The sequence below is a fragment of the Heterocephalus glaber genome, unplaced genomic scaffold (genome assembly GCF_053883595.1).
Source record: "Heterocephalus glaber isolate CG9 unplaced genomic scaffold, H.glaber_assembly_v1.0 deba00001124, whole genome shotgun sequence".
Classification (NCBI taxonomy): Eukaryota; Metazoa; Chordata; class Mammalia; order Rodentia; family Bathyergidae; genus Heterocephalus; species Heterocephalus glaber.
Genome location: NW_028258197.1, coordinates 334,001 through 350,624, shown reverse-complemented (window position 1 = coordinate 350,624; position 16,624 = coordinate 334,001). Strand labels below are relative to the sequence as shown.

The 16,624-nt window shown below is 38.3% G+C and overlaps 1 protein-coding gene across 1 annotated transcript in view; it reads left to right on the top strand.

The window, feature by feature from the left end:
* The window catches only part of Marchf10 (membrane associated ring-CH-type finger 10), a 228,483-nt gene that overhangs the window by 113,137 nt on the left and 98,722 nt on the right, over positions 1-16,624 (top strand). The window contains 3 exon segments of the mRNA XM_087210162.1: positions 10,388-10,523; positions 11,943-12,012; positions 12,111-12,710. Of these exon segments, the coding sequence (XP_087066288.1) occupies positions 12,635-12,710 (76 nt within the window). The 5' untranslated portion in view covers positions 10,388-10,523; positions 11,943-12,012; positions 12,111-12,634.

Genomic DNA, 16,624 nt, shown 5'->3' with positions numbered 1-16,624 from the left:
GTCTGCAGACTTTCTGACTTGTTTTCTCCACCATTTAGTCTTCTTGTGCTTGTTTTATATATAATATTAGAAATTAAAATTTTACTTAGTGGAAAGAAAGGGAAAAATACATCTGTGAGAAGAAAATAAAATATTTTTCTCTTCAGAAAAAGGAAAATGTTGACGTCTTATTTATTTGTCTGTATATACAAGCCTATCATAGGCCTATTCCTGGGCATCATCTACCAAAATTTGACCATTGAGAAACATTCATTGGTTTATAAACTTTAGTTGATATATTTATACATACACATACTCACAGACTTTATTACTTAAAAAATAAAAATTATTGTGCCAGGCATTTAGCTCATTGGTTTCGCCGCCTGCTGCGCAAGCGCAAGGACCCGAGTTCGATCCCTAGTTCCAAAAAAAAATAGCACTGCTGTGACACATTATCAAAAAAAAAATAAAATTATGGGCCGAGAATTTAGCTCAGTGGTTCTGCCACCTGCCTCGCAAGTGCAAGTTCCCAAGTTCGATCCCCGGTACCAAAAAAAAAAATAAAAATTACATTCTGTAAGGAGTCATTGTGGAAAAAAGTAAACAAAATTGACTCTATCCAACAAATTAGAACACTAACTTCAGTGCATATTTCTTATGTGCTTTAAAAGTCCTATTTGCAGAAAACCAAATTAACCTTTCACATTTGGAAAACTCAGATATTTGCTCTCACTGAGGCTTGGACTAAGAAGTACTGTAATATGGATTGTCCTTGTTTGTTCTAGGCCAGTAGTTCTCAAAGAATGGTCCATGGGCTTTAGGTTCCCCCAAAGTTGATTATTTTCACAATAATACTGAGATGTCATTTGCCTTTTCTTTGTGTTAAATTTTGCACTAATATTACACAAACAATTTTGTAGGTATAAGTACTGATGCTTTAGCGTGAATCCAGTGACGCTAGTGTGAAACTGTACTAGTATGAAAGGTCCATTGATTTAAGAGGATGGAAAGACGAACCCAGACTGAGAGAAAATATTTGCAAAACACATATCTATTAAAGAACTGATATCCAAAATACACAAAGAACTCCTGAAATTCAACAACGACAACACAATTAAATAATGGGCAGAGGATCTAAACAAACACTTCATCAAGGAAGATACACAGATGGCAAGTAAGCATATGAATGATGCTCAACTTCTTATGTCATTAGAGAATTGCAAATTAAAACAATAATGATACCACTGTATGTGTATTAGAATGACTAAAATTTTAAAAAATCTAGTACTTCAAAATACTGGCAAGGATGTGGAACAGAAGCTCTCATTCATAGCTGGTGGGAATGCAAAATGTACAAGTACTTCAGAAGACAGTCTTACAAAAATATTTATTACAAAAATAAACACAGTGTTACCATATGATTCAGCAATCACATTCCTAGGTATTTACCCAAAAGAGTTGAAAACTTATGTTCATACAAATGTTTACAGAACTTTTCCCATAATTGCCCCAAACTGGAAGCAACTAAGATGTCCTTCAAAAATCAAATGAATATTTTATAAAATGGAGTACTACTCAGCTATAAAGAATGAGAAACTAGAGACATTTATAGCTAAATGGATGCATATTGAGGCCATACTCTTAGGTGAAATAAATAGGACACACGTGCAAATACCAAATAGTTTCTCTAGTGTGAGAAACTGAAAGTGTAAATAAGGATTAAAATGATCAAAATGAATAATTGATAATTTGAAATAGGAAGAAAAGGTCCAACGGGCTAGGGGTGGTGGGAGGGGAAGGGGAAAGGGAAGAAGGGAAAGGAAAAATTATGAGAAAAGAAAAAAAAATGGAAACGAAGTCTATCTAAATAAGGAAGGCTGGAGGGGGTGAAGGGCACACAGGTAATGGGGGAAAAATAAGAACCAAGATACATCATGTACAGGTACAAGCACCCAGTGATAAATGTAAAAGTATTGTATACCTAAAATGTACCAATAAAAGAATTTAAGGGAAAAAAATCAAATGAATAAAACTGTGGTACATACATAAAGTGCAATATTACATGGTGATAAAAAGAAATGAACTATCAAGCCATGAAAAGATATACAGGAACATTAAATCCATATTGGTTAGTGAAAGAAGCCAGTCTGAAAAGTGTACATATTGTATAATTCCAACTATATGATTCTAGAAAAGGCAAACTTATAGAAACAGTAAAAGATCAGTGGTTGTCAGGGATTCAAGGGAAGGGAAGAAGGAATGAATAAGAAGGACAGAAAATTTTTAGAGCAGTGAAAATATTTTGCATGATTCTGTAATGGTGGATATATATTATTACACATTTGTCCAAACCTACAGAACTGCACAGCAGAAAAAGTGAACCCTAATGTAAACTATGGACTTTAGTTAATAATAATGTATTAATATTGGTTCTAGGGCCGGGGATTTAGCTCAGTGGTGCTGCCGCCTCTCAAGCACAAGGTCCTGAGTTTGATCCCTGGTACAAAAAAAAAAAATACTGGTTCATCAATTTAGCAATGTACCCCTTTATGTAAGATGTTAATGATAGGGAATGGTATGGGTACATGGGAACGCTTCATACTGTCCACTTAATTTGTTGTAAACCAAAACTATTCTAAAAAGTAAACTTTAAAAAAAAAAGTTCACTGATAGGATTTTATTTTCCACTTTCCAACTAACCTTTAAGAAACTACCACTTGTCAAATTTGGGCTTGGGATCAAAGAATACTATCCACAATTATTTGAAAAGGCTGTTAAAATACTCTTCCAACTATGTAGCTATGCAGATTTTCCTCCTATACTTCAACGAAAGTGACATATTACAACAGATTGAAGAAGCAGATAGGAGAATCCAACTTTTCCTATTAAGTCAAATAGAGTCCCAAACAATTGCTCTCTTCTCATTAATTTTTTTGCTTTAGAAAAGTTATTTTAAAATGTTATTTATGTTAACATGTAATGACATTACTTTTTAATTAGTCAATAAATAAACATTTTAAATGTCCAATTTCTTGAATTTCTAAATATTGATAGATATAATCCAGGGGGCCAGGGATTTAGTTCAGTGGTTCTGCTGCCTGCTTCAAAAGCTCAAGGACCTGAGTTCGATCCCTGGCACCAAAAAAAAAAAAAAAAAGAAAATTTACTGATAGATATAATCCACACAAACAAATGCTTTTCAGGGCCTTCAAAACATTTTAAGAGTATAAAGGAGTCATGAGACCAAAAAGTTTGAGAACCACTGCTCTCAGTTATGTTGTCTGATTAAACTAAAATTTTAGGGTATTTTGTGGACTATTTAACAGTGATATACTAATAGCAATTACATCTACTAGTTATACAGAAGCTGCCAATATCCAGAAAGTGGCCATCAGAGTTGTCCGAGTGTATTTTAAGCATTTTTTTTCAAGCATGAATTTGGACTGTGTTCAATTTTCATTCTTTCATTAACTTCCTTTAAAATGAAACATTTCAAAGAATATAATAAAACATAAAGGTAAATTAAAAACAGTGAAATAAAATTTATGGTGTGGGAACATAAGGCTTGCTATTACAGCTTTTAATGGCAGATAGTTTACAATAAACATTGGTCTTAGCCTGGAAGAAAATAGTCACAGACAGGAGGTAATTACTTGTCCATCTCCAAGTATCAGAAACTCTGGAATCCTTCCAGATGAATAATGCAGATCTCCCAACTGTCATTCATTTGGACTAATGCTTTTTTGTTGTTGTTGTTGTTTTAATTAAATTGGTGTGGGGGGGGAGAACATGAGCTAAACGTCCCTCCAAAAGTGCTACAATTCCATAGATGGATGAATCCGTGACCCATCCTTTTCTACTGTGTTAGTCTGGAGTAAATCATATAGACTCCCATAAGTAGAGCTAAGGAGGAAATGGAAGGTACATGAACATGCCGGAAAGGGCCTTTACCAGCAAATCTGAACATTACAGTGAGGGTTCTATGAATAGCACAAAGAAAGTAGCTCAATACCCATACAGATAAGAATATAAATGGGATCTTTTAACAAGCTTTGCATCATCACATATGAAATAATAAATATACCCAAAGAGATAAAAATAGAAAGAGCAAAATTATGCAAAAATTGTGTTGTTAAGATATGTGGGCAGCATGGCTCAAAATAGAAACCAAGCAGCTTTCCAAAGACTTGAAGGTTTTAGATAAAGAAAATATAATCGCTCTTTTGTCGGAAACTGTTACCCACCTCTGGTTATTTGAGGACAGTGGAACTGCTCTCAGAAATATACCTGAAACAGATTTGCACAGCACACATTCTAATTTTAGGATTTTTACATTTATAAAAAGAACTGTAGCAAAATTCAGGGTTATGTGTAGGGAGAACAACCAAGAAGCAAATGACATACACATTTTATATTGTTTATTAATCTCTAATGTGCTTCACAAATAACTTATATTTATGTTTGTTTTATAAATACTTCAGAGTAAAGGATAATTTAGAATCAACTCAAACTGTTAACTAAAAAGTGTTCACTAGTTATTATTAATACCTTAGATTATTTCAAATCAAGGGCTCTCAATGTCATGCCTGGGTATTTACCAAGGGCATTTTTTTTTCTTGAAATGAAAACTGTGTGAAGGGTAATTCCAGTTTTTATTTTGTTATCATTTCATTGGCTAAGAAGGTGCCACAGTGCTATAATGGAAACTTCCATTTCATTTTAGAGTGAATGAAAATATTTTTCCTTATATATAGTTGTGTTTTACAGAATTAGTGTCTGTCCTCAGGTGATGTTAGTAAATCTGACTCATTATATTTTCAAAAAGAATTTTTAAATGAATTATATGAGATTTTATAAACTGTAATGAACCTAATTTTAATTTCATGGTGAAAATGTATGACACTTTACAAATGCCACACCCAAGAAATAATAATGTGGAAAATGAGGAAATGAGTGCACTTTAGAAGGGGACGTGCGGTAGTACTACTAGATTATTTTTCCTTCTGATACTGACTTTCAGTTTCACCAGTCTCATAAGTTTAAGTCCAGCAATTTAGGGAAAAGTATGACTGTATTAGGGTAACATTTTGGCAACCAATAAAATCAGTGAAGAATATGAAGTCATGAACTTACCTAAAAAGTTGTACTCTGAGGGCTTACAGACAGAATACAACTCACAAGTCAACTTTTTTTGGCCCTTACAGTGTTTTCCTAAAAATTGATAGTCACCCACATTCACACATCAGGATATTTTAGAAGAACAGAAACAACCAAAACCCCAAATTTCCAAGTTTTCTGAGCAATTAGAAGGTTTGATCACCCTGGGCCTTCATAATGCCCCACGTGGCAAGAAGAAACAGGAGTTGGGCCAGGCTATTCCCCTCATGAAGTACACCCGCTAGTTGACCAGAGCCCCTCCCAGCCACCTTAACCCGTATCTGCTTGGCACCTGGACAGTTTACAGTCAGACCTCTCTCAGTGAGCTGCTCTAACTTAGGCTGAGTGGGTAAAGAAGATACTGATCCAATTCCAAGTGGTTCTTTCCCCCTTTGGGTCCCTCCCTATCTCTGCTTGTAAAACTCTAATAAAATATAGTTTCAGGACCAGGGATTTAGCTCAGCGGTGCCATTGCCTGCCTCCAAAGCGCAAGGTCCTGAGTTCGATCCCTGGTACCAAAAAAAAAAAAAAATTTCAGCTCCCAGTTGGCTAAAATAGGGGGCATTCTGACCTGTAGCCCTCCGTCAGACTCATATCAATATATCACTGCTTTGAATATACTTTCTTGAAATAAGGGTCAGCGTCCTTTCTTTTTCTCATTTTCTTTTGTTTGAGACGGAGTCTCACTATGTAGTTCAGGCTGGCCTTGACCTCACTATACAGCCCAGGCTGGCCTGGAACTCAAAGTGATCTTCCTGCCTTACCCTCCCGAGTGCTGGGATTACATGTGTGCACCACCATACCTGGTGAGAGCCCTTTCTTTTTCTTTTTTTGGTACCAGGGATCAAACTTGGGACCTCGCGCTTGCAAGGCAGGTGACAGAACCACTGAGCTAAACCCCTGGCCCGAGAGCCCTTTCTTAAAGTTTATGTTGAGCATAGGTTGGGATGGGGAATATATCCCAATTCCAAATGAGAGTAATTCTGGATTCACCCAGGAAAATGACCCACAACAGAGGTATTATTGCAATGTTTCTCTGTATTTGAGATGGAGTAGAGAAGAATATCTGGACTTTTTGCCCTCCTCTGCCTCTCACAAGCTGTGGGATGACTCACTTATCTCAGTTAGCCTCTGTCTCTTCACCTATGAATGGCTTGGGCTATGAAGGCGATGTTTCTGTCCTAGTATCCAAGCCATGCATTCAAATTACCTGGGGAAATTTTGAAAGTGTTGATGCCTAGGCCTACCTCAGACCAACTGAACCGGATTCCTTTCGATGAGAGACATATCCCATTAGTGTTTTCCTGATGTTCCCTAATAGATTCTAATGCATAGAGAGGGAGGAGACACGCACTTTAACGTGATCTCCAAGGTCCCTTCCCATCCTGCACTTCTTTGGTCTCAGTGGCTTAGAAGCAAGTGCTGAGAGAATAGGCACAATTTACATCTGCACTGTAAATTGGTCCTTTATGTCTAATTGCCAGCAAAGAGTATTTATTTCACACACACAGAGGAGGCCATGGAGTAGCTTTTTCATTTTCATAGCAAGCTACTCAGAGAGTTCTGGACTAGAAAGCCAAGTTCTAACACTCATTCTCTTCAATTCACTCTCCAAACCAAATCTAGGCTTCCAAGGCATTCTGATTCCCACAGTGTAAATGATTGCATCTGGAAAGGTATCCAAATTATTGCCATTGAAAAAGAGCTTCTCTGTATAAGGTACTCACTGACCACATGTTGCTATTCAACACCTGAGTTGTGACTAATCTCAGCTGAAATGTGCTGGAAGTGAAAAATATACATTGGATTTGCATATTTAATGTAAAAAATGTAAAATACCTCCATAATAATCTTATGTTGACTGCATGTTGAAACGACATTTTGAAATAGTAGGCTTAATAAAATATATTATTAAAATTGATTTTGCCTGTTTCTTTTTGCTTCTTAAGTATGACTCCTAGAAAATATAACATTACTTATGTGGTTCATATTAAATTTCTATTAGCACTGACTAAGAGGTGTCCACTTCATGAAACTTTATTTGAAGCCTCTAGTGTACATGTGGGTTTTTTTGTTTTTGTTTTGTTTTGTTTTTTGGTACCGGGGATCGAACTCAGGACCTTGTGCTTGCGAGGCAGGCGCCGGAACCACTGAGCTAAATCCCCGGCCCGTGTACATGTGTTTTTTTGTTTGTTTGTTTGTTTGTTTGTTTTTGGTACCGGGGATCGAACTCGGGTCCTTGTGCTTGCGCAGCCGGCAGCGAAACCACTGAGCTAAATCCCTGGCCCCGTGTACATGTGTTTTTAAAGACAGTTTCTCATTCTGAAAAATATTCAATCTACTATCCATTATTGCACAGGGTACTGACTGAAACTGTCCAACCTTGGCTGGATGGAGATAAATCTGAAGCAGAAGAGAAGTCCCTTGGTATCCTTGGGGATTGGTTATAGGACCCACATCAAGATACTAAAACCCACAAATGTTCAGATTTTGTATATAAAATGGCACATTATTTACATGTAACTTATGCATATCCTCTCATACACTTTAAATCACCTCTGGATTATATATAATAACTAAAACAGTGTAAATGCTATGGAAATAGTTGTTATACTGTATTGCTTAGGGAATAATGGCTAGCAAAAGTTTGTGTTTAGTACAGATACATTTTTTTAAAAATAGTTTCCATCTGAGGTTTTTGAATCCAAGGATGCTGAATCTGTGGATCGGGAGGGTTGACTGTACTTTATACGAGTGGAATACTTTTGTACACCCAAATATGGCCCTGGAGAGATTCCTGGAATAATGTGAGTCTCCTCACCATTTCCCCCTTCTTTCCACCTAATATTACGAATATGATTTCACTACATCTGTCTGTTCACACACTTTCCCCATTCACACACTCAACCAGTTCTGTCCTTAACAGTAAGCAAGAAAGTAGATTAATTGCTATACTTAGAGGGGACATCAAATATCCCATTTGCCACAACTGTATTTTTCATCACTGGTTTTTCTCCAAGGCTTCAACTCAGTTGTTTCTATGGTCTTGGGGAATTTCCAATCAAAAAGTCTGCGACTAGCAGTTATCAGCCCCCAGCCTGGCCTTATCATGTAGCCACAATAGAGGGAAGGGAGGCAAAAACATGTCAAACTGAATGCTTGGAAATAAGGCCAGTTCTAAGTGCACAAAGAGCAGGCACCTATCCAGAATATGTGGACCCAGGGTGCCAGAAACTTCCAGCCCTCTCATGGAAACTTCTTAGCTGCCTGCGGCTCTTTTAGCTTAAAGCTTTGAGGCATCTCACATGCATGTGCTCCCATGTGCACCCCCAGATCAGCATTTATACCTGCCCCAGGCAACTTTTGGTAAAACCGTTTGGAGTCTTCCACCAGACAGGGAGAAGAAAATGGTACATGAAGGAGGAAAAGGGCATCAGCAACAAATCTGGAAGAGCTGACAACTGACGTCATCCAGCTCTCAGTCTGGCCAGCGTCTGGCACTGCTGAGAAATACTTCCACCGGAAGGGAACTGACGCACCAGTGGGCTCCACTGCTGGGGCCTCAGGCAATACTTGGAGGCATCTCACTGTTCCTGACCGTGGGAACTTTCCCTTTAATTTTCATCTTCCCCTCTCCCTCCCTCAGGCCCACACCTACCTCTATTATAGCTGACTCCATGGTCTTGTTTACCTTCCTCCCTCCCCCACAAGCACAAAGACTGCCTCTTAGTCCTCCGGAAGGCACAGAACTTGGCACTCAGAGCTTGATAAACATTTGATGAATTAATATGTGATTATACCTTCTGGGCCCTCCGGTGGGTACCAAGAGAGTCTACCATCCTGCCTGTGGCACTTAGGGTAAAGGAGGTTGCAAACCTCTGCATCAAACTGGGCCTGCATTTCCAAACTAGACATATTTTGAAACAAAAATGAAGGGGAAGAGGCCGGGGCAGGGCAGGGCAGGAAGATATTACCACCCATGTGCACACTCATTTAGATGCTGCCAAAATGTTGCCTCTGCCCTTTCCCATGTGGCTTCCTTACTGTTTTAGCCCTGGCCCCAGTATGACTCTATGAGAAAGATCATTAGGATGACTTGCTTTGCATTAAAACAAATAAAAGTAAAATGTATCAAAACACTCCCCACAATCACAGGGTTATCATACTTTTTAAACAAACTGACCCACCACTGTTTTCTGGCATTTGTGATATGCTGCAAGTATGTGCCTGGCACTCAGAAAGCTCAAGGTTCCAGCAACAGTTGTGTGGCCTTGGATAAGGAGCACAGGGAGACTCTTTGTCCTCTGGTTTCTTCAGTGTATTAAAGAGAGATAATGGTATATTCAATGGGTATGAAAAAAGCTTAACATTAGTCTGCATGAAGCTCTTTGAAATGCATGAAGGGCATTGCAGTGTATGAATTCAACACTTGTCCTAGTGTTCACTCAGAGCCCTTGTCTGAACGTTTGTAAAATCTCTCTGTGGATGTGTATACACACACATACACACACACCACACACACGAATATATTTAAAATTGCTTAATTGCTTTTAAAATTTTTTAAGTAAACACATTGTAATGATTATAAGGCATCTGTGCAGTGTACCCAATGCAAGCCTGCCATGATAAGAGCTATTTGAGAAGCTAAATCACATCAGTGGGAGAATAGCAATGAGTCAATTGATGATATATTGCATTAGCAGTGGCTTCTGACCCCATATGCTGCCAACCGAATGCTGTTTCCTGTCTTTGTAATTCAATCATTTTTCAATTAGGTTAATTTCTTAATTCACCCAGAGAAGCCACTTGTGTTAAACACACATGCACAACTCCAGGTGTAGGTGAAATAAGGACAAGTTGCCATTGTGTTGCCACTCTCTATTGCTTTATTCTAGAAATGGACAGTATCGTGTATCTTTTTTTTCCTCTGAGAATAATTTGCCAAAACATCTTTCTGGTAAAGTGTGAAGTCAGGGATCCCCAAACCCCTAAGGCAGAGACCCAGCCACCACAATATAAAAGTATGAAAATATGGCCAAGAGAGGCTCTACAGTATATCCGCCAGACATGAATTAGCTATATTTTAAAACACTATTTGAATGCAAACTAACTGGCTCAGAAGGTGGCTTGGTGAAGGCAGCAGCTCAGAGGAGCTGACAAGCCTGCTCCACACACGTCCAGGAATTTGTTTGAGGACTGAGCATGGTTAAGTCATGTTTTAAGAATGTTCTCTCATTATCGTGACTCACAGGGTACAGTGAGCCACAGAAGGGACGCCACACAGTGATACCTTCTGCTCCGTCTGATTTTCAAGAAACACCTTCCACTGTGCTGAGGCTGGGAGACCGGTTTTCTACCAGGTTACCCCTTTACCTTCTTTCTACAAGGTTAGAGAAAGAGTACTATTTCCTGTTGACAGTTTAAAAACCTAGTAACTTGGGGGTGAGCTTGAGGAAGGAGGGGAGAATGGGAAAGAAAAGGGGGAAGAGGTGAGGGAAACAGAGAAGGGACTTGATGGAAGGAGAAAATTACAAAATGGAATTGCAAATCTATAAAACCAGCCAAGAAATTTGTTTGGGAAAATAGGAATCTAAGAGTTGTGGTTTGGCATTTAACACTGACCCATAATGAGAAAGGCAGAGTGAGAAGATAGTGAATCGGGGATGAAGATGGGAGGGGAAGGAAGAAGTAGAAGAGATCAAGAAAGGAAAGAAAAAAGGCTAGGCATAGTGGCATGGCACTCTGGAGGCAGGAGGATCACAAGTTTGAGCCCAGCCTGGGCAATTTAGTGAGACATAGTCTCAAATTTTTTAAAAAATTTAAAAAGGGCTGGGGATGTAGCTCAATGTGGAGGTTCTGGGTTCAATTCCCAGCACTAGGGGTAAAAAAAAATGAGGAGGAGGAGGAAGAGGAAAAGGAGAAGGACAATAGGGGGTAAAAGGAGCAAGATTCAGTGTGTGACACAAATGCATTGAAAAGGAGTATTATGAGAAAATGTAAGAAGAGACTGAAAGTTAAAAATCAGGATATACCACCCAATAGAGGACATCTGTTCATGTCAATATACTGGAATAGGGAAAACACCTTTGATAATTTGTCTTTGATTATCTTGTCTCATGCCAATCAACAAGCATATGCTTGAGGACAGCTTGAGATTTTCTCAAAGACTGGAATAGCAATCACAAGGTCATAACTACCAAGTCCTCCTCATGCACCTCCACAATATGTTCCACATGATGTGTCAGACATGTACACACACATACATGAAGGCACATATACACAGGAACATACACACCTTAAAAACACTCCATGGCTTCCCACTGTACTTACAATAAATCCAACCTCAGCAGCCTCAGCAGCCTTCCCTCACAATAGCCTTCTAGCCACACTGACTTCCTCTTGTACCCCTCAGATCCCTGGAGCTTTCTCTCACCTTCATAAACCTGTTTTCTTCACCCTCAAAGGACTGTTTCTGCTTCATTCTTTAGGTCTCATCCGGAGGGGTCATCTTCAATCTCCTAGTCTAAATAGCTCCCATTCTCTCTGCCACCACTTCCAATATTCACTGTCACCGCACCCCATTAGCAGGCACCAATTGTTATTTGTCAGCATAAATTTATTGATTTGTCTATATTTAAATAGTCCTTGACATCTACTAGCCATTCAATAATTACTTGTTGATCAAATGCATAGATAGAATGTTCCAGATTCACTGATTTGCTGTCCACAGTTGTGAGCGCTGGCTGCAGGCCCCAATAACTCACTTTCCTCTTGTGTCTCTTCCTTTTCTATCTGGCTGTTCGAAGCTGAGTCCCCACCAGTACCTTGAGGATGATCTCTTCTGCCTGTGAACACCTGAGTCTAGGTGAAGGGGAGGTAAGCAGCCATTCTTGAGTGGGGCAGAGGCAATGAGAAACCACAGAGATTAAGAAAGAAATCAGTTTGCCACTAATCTCATGTTCTTCTGTCATTAGAAACAAATCAAAAGAGAACTACCAAAGAAAGAGCTCTGAAGAGAAAGGAAGGCAGACATTGGACATAGTCTGTCAGGAGTGAATGTTCACCTGTGAAGTATGGTGACCTGAGGAGTCTCCGCTTCTTCCCTAAGCACACACAGGGCACTCTACCCAGCAAAGCCTCCAGTGACTGCAACCATCTGAAGATGAGTGATCAGAGAGGAGGCTGTCAATGCCTGCTCCCCTACTGTGGTGCCTTCTGGTTGTACCTCTCCTCTCTCCTTTGCTTGGTCTACACTTGAATCCAAGCACAAGGACAACAGGTGCAATTCACGAAGATACAATTCACCAGTGCCCAAGAGCTGCTCAGTGCTGTGTTCTCTGCCTTCTTGATGAGAAAGCTTTTTTTTTTGCCTCAGTATTTCTTTGTCCAGAAACATGTTTAACGCTCATGTGGAATTCTTGATGTTGTTGTAGCTACTGAAGGCTGACTCTTGCTCAGGAATTAAGGATCAGTCCACAGACTCAACTCTTGGCCAAACATGTATGGCTTGAGTTTATCCAAAGTCCAAACAAATCAGATACTCCTTCTGGACATAAGTCAAATTCTTTCCTTTGGTAATAATTTTTCAGAAATTTTAAAAAGCAATATGTTTTCTGTTCTCCAAGTTCTTATAATCACATCTAATCTTGTATCAGATGCATCAATTGCCATAATGAAAAGTTTTGAAAAGTCTAAAACTTCTAAAATGGATAAAGAAATCAAAACTCATTTAAACTTTTCAGAAATGTTTCAGCAATGTAGGATCCAAAAACTTTAATGAGTTTGCCTCCTTTTTATAAACCAGCACAATGGACTAGCTACAATTCCAAATAAGGAAAACTTCAGGGATCTCCCAAAGGACATGCTTTTAAAAATTTTAATTTAGGGAGTTTGCTGATTTCTAACAATCTACTTTATTTCAAAAAAGAATTGGATCTCAAATATCTGATCTTTGAAAGCCCATCAGACATTACTAAATTTCATATAGTTCATGGATGGCTGCAAGCCCTCAACTAAATACACCCTTACAATTAGAGATGAGGTTTTAAAAAGTTCCTCTCTGAAATTCAGGATAAAAAATAATATAAAATTGCTGGTGTAGTGGTCCATGTCTGTAATCCCAGGTACTTGGGAGGCTGAGGTAGGAGGATTGCAAATTCAAACACCACCTGGGTAACTTGATGAAACCCTGTCTCAAAATAATAAATAGGGCTGCAGATGTAGCTAAATGCAAAGACCCTGAGTTCAGTCCTCAGTACTGTAGTAATAATAATATTAATATAATAAATTAACCACAATGCTATTATTAACGTAAGACTAACATTTTAAGGACACAATAAGCCTTTAGACATGTCTTATGAACTTGTGGGTGTTATACCTTGAGGTGGCCTCAAATATTAGCAAAGACAATTAAATCTACACATGTAATATAAATTCTGGTGATAGGTGCCATTAGTTGAATAGCTACTGTGTATCAGACACAATGCTGCTAACTTTACATTCATTATTTCATTAATCCTCACAACAACCTGTTGAGGTTCTGATTATTCTCATTTTAACTATGAGGCCTTTGAGGTTCAAAGGCTAGTGAAAGTTGTTCATTATCATACAGCAAGTATCATTGCTGGGATTTTAGCCCAGGTCTTCTCAACTCCTAAAGATGCTATTAATGGGATGAATAGAAGAAAATGGCCCCATGAAGTTGAGCAAGAAGGCACCTAACTGAGACACAGACATGGTAAACTCTCTGAAAGCATTGAGGTGAACAATCCATATCAGTTATCCAGACTGCAATGTACCTGGATGGCAGGAAGGCATTCCTTAACATCTCTTTAATCTGCTAGGTAAATCCCTTAAGAATACTCAATTCTCTTTGATCTAATTCAATATTCACCGAACTTTCTGATCTGATATCAATCTCCTGGGAATGCTTTTCCACTGGAAGGAAGTATCTTGTGTAATGATCAGGACCTGCCTACTGGTTTTATTCTCTTGGATAAAATAATATGTTGGCCAGGTAGAGGACTAATTAAAGTCCTCAATGAGTGGGATTATTGGGAATCGATTCCTAAAATGATCAGTTCTGAATTAACAAAAATGGATTCTCTGATTCTACAAAACCAAGAACCAGTTCCTGGGTCTGCAGTGATTTCCACTAAAATCCATATAGTCCAAAGCACTCACCTTGAAACAGCCTACCAAGGTCTCTATCCATCATAGTGACATCCATATAGTACCACTTTTAATAGGTGACATTAAAATATTGTCACATTTCATATCCCTTGTCTGTCCAAATATAGCTATGGGATGTATGCAGAATGTCACAACAGCCCACAGGGTACTCAATGCATCATTAGCCAGTTTTTAAAAAGAACCAGGCAAGTCTCTGCACAAAATTGTGCTGGAGGAGAACCCAGGAAATTCTAAAGGACTAACAAGCCCACAGTCCCTTTCTCAGGAAAGCTACTCTTAGAAATTCTTTTTGCAAACAAAATGCCATGGCTTATATTCTGAGAGTATTGAGTGAAGGCAACACTAGCCATTGACTTCAACTACTGAGAATTCATTAGTCATGTGAAGCTCAAGACAAAAATGACTATGTTTAAGTTACATGTGAGTGAGGCCATCTGCTTCTGATGCCACTTGGCATGAAGTTCTGTATCTTGTAGGAAAACTGATTAGATAGTAAAAGAAGTACACAGTGATAAAGAGACCTACCTAGTGCCTCCCTCTCATTTCTCTCTCTCCCTCCCTCTCTCTCTCTCTCTCTGTCATCTGTATTAGGTGGACAAAAGACAGTAGGTTGTTCCAGTGGAACTGAGTAGCTGAACCAAGTCTACATGAGGCTACTGTACAGCCTGGTATTAGAAGCCTTGGGAATCTTAGAATGTATTACTACTCCTCCAGAAAGCATTTCAGTTTGCACTGAATTAAATATTTTCCTCAAAAATTTTATTTCTGAAACTTAAAACACAGTCTACTTCTGAAATTTTATATTTGAATTTGTCCTTTGTCCAACTCAGATTCAACTAAAGAACTTCTTAGTGTTTATTTGCAAACACAAAATATCTCAATTGTTAGAACCCACTTTCTGCTTGTGTTTTTTCTTCACATATTTTATTATCTACCAGATACATTGTATAAAAAGTACTGAAGAGTAAGGCCCTTTCTTCAACCTGGAATTGTATTTCTTCCTCAATTTGATGTCTCTCTTCCTTAGTAATTTTCTTTTTATTGCTGGAACTAATCATATTTGTAATTTACATGCCAAAGTTAAGCTTACTTATGAACCCATGAAACACTAAAGTTGGAATTGCTCTATAGCTTTTTACAGGCTGACCTTTAGTACTATCACTGTCTTTCAAAGGCACTATGAGTCTTTTCACAGAACTTAATTTTCTAAAACACTTGAAATGTAGAAGAGTTTAAAACTGAGATATGAAGTGACTTTTCCAAACTTTGTTATTTAAAAATCCTAGCGTATTTGTGGTTTACACTCAAGTGCATTAAATGAAATCTTTAAAAAATGCCTTAGAGACCAAAATTACCAATTATTGAGTGCTTACTTTGTGCAAAGTTTAATGTTAAGTATTTTGTTTGGCCTCTCTTGTTTGATCCTTGCAGCAATTTTTTGAGGTAGATAGTATTGTTGTATATTGATCTTAAAATAGAAGAAGAAGAAGGGCTGGGGATTTAGCTCAGTGGTTTTGCCACCTGCTGCGCGAGCACAAGGACCCGAGTTCGATCCCCAGTACCAAAAAAAAAAAAAAGAGAGAAGAAAAAAAATCTGAGTCCAATGTGCTTTATTTTACTAGTGGGCAACATCTAGGTATTGGATATGGGGAGTCTTGCTTTTGAGCATTGATTCTAGTTTTTCTTGTGTATTCTTGGTCATGCCATTTCTCTTCAACTATATCCCCAATGTTTCAACTTCCTCCACTGCTAAATCTCTAATAATTTTAATGATTATCATTAATCATTATAATTATTTTTATTCAAGGTGGATCTCAGCTCCAACAGAACATGTTCCCTACTTACCATTTTGCTGTTATGGTTTCAATCCAGTGTTCCTCAAACTTGGAATCTTTAGTGTTTCCTTTTGAAAGGCAAAGATCCTGGGGAGAGATCTTAGGTTAAGTCCTTATCAGTTAATTACTTTAATAAGTACAGTTGATAGTCAACTGAGAGTAAGAACAGAACATGGGTTGGAAACATCCTAGGTATTTCTGGGAGACTAGTGAAGGTTAGATGTCAAAGTGCTCAAACCCAACTTCACTTAAGTATATTTTGTCTAAATTCTGTCTTAAAAGGCAAAGAATAAGATTTAGCATGTGTAATACAAAGTCCCATCTGGTTGAAGTATGTGTGAAGAAGTCCTGAAGGACAAAAACCAGGAATGCAAGCCTGGGTAAAGAACAGTGAAAAGTCATAGTCAGGAGTTTGGAATTCATTTCACAGACAGTGAGGGGTTGTTAGCAGGGACTGAAAA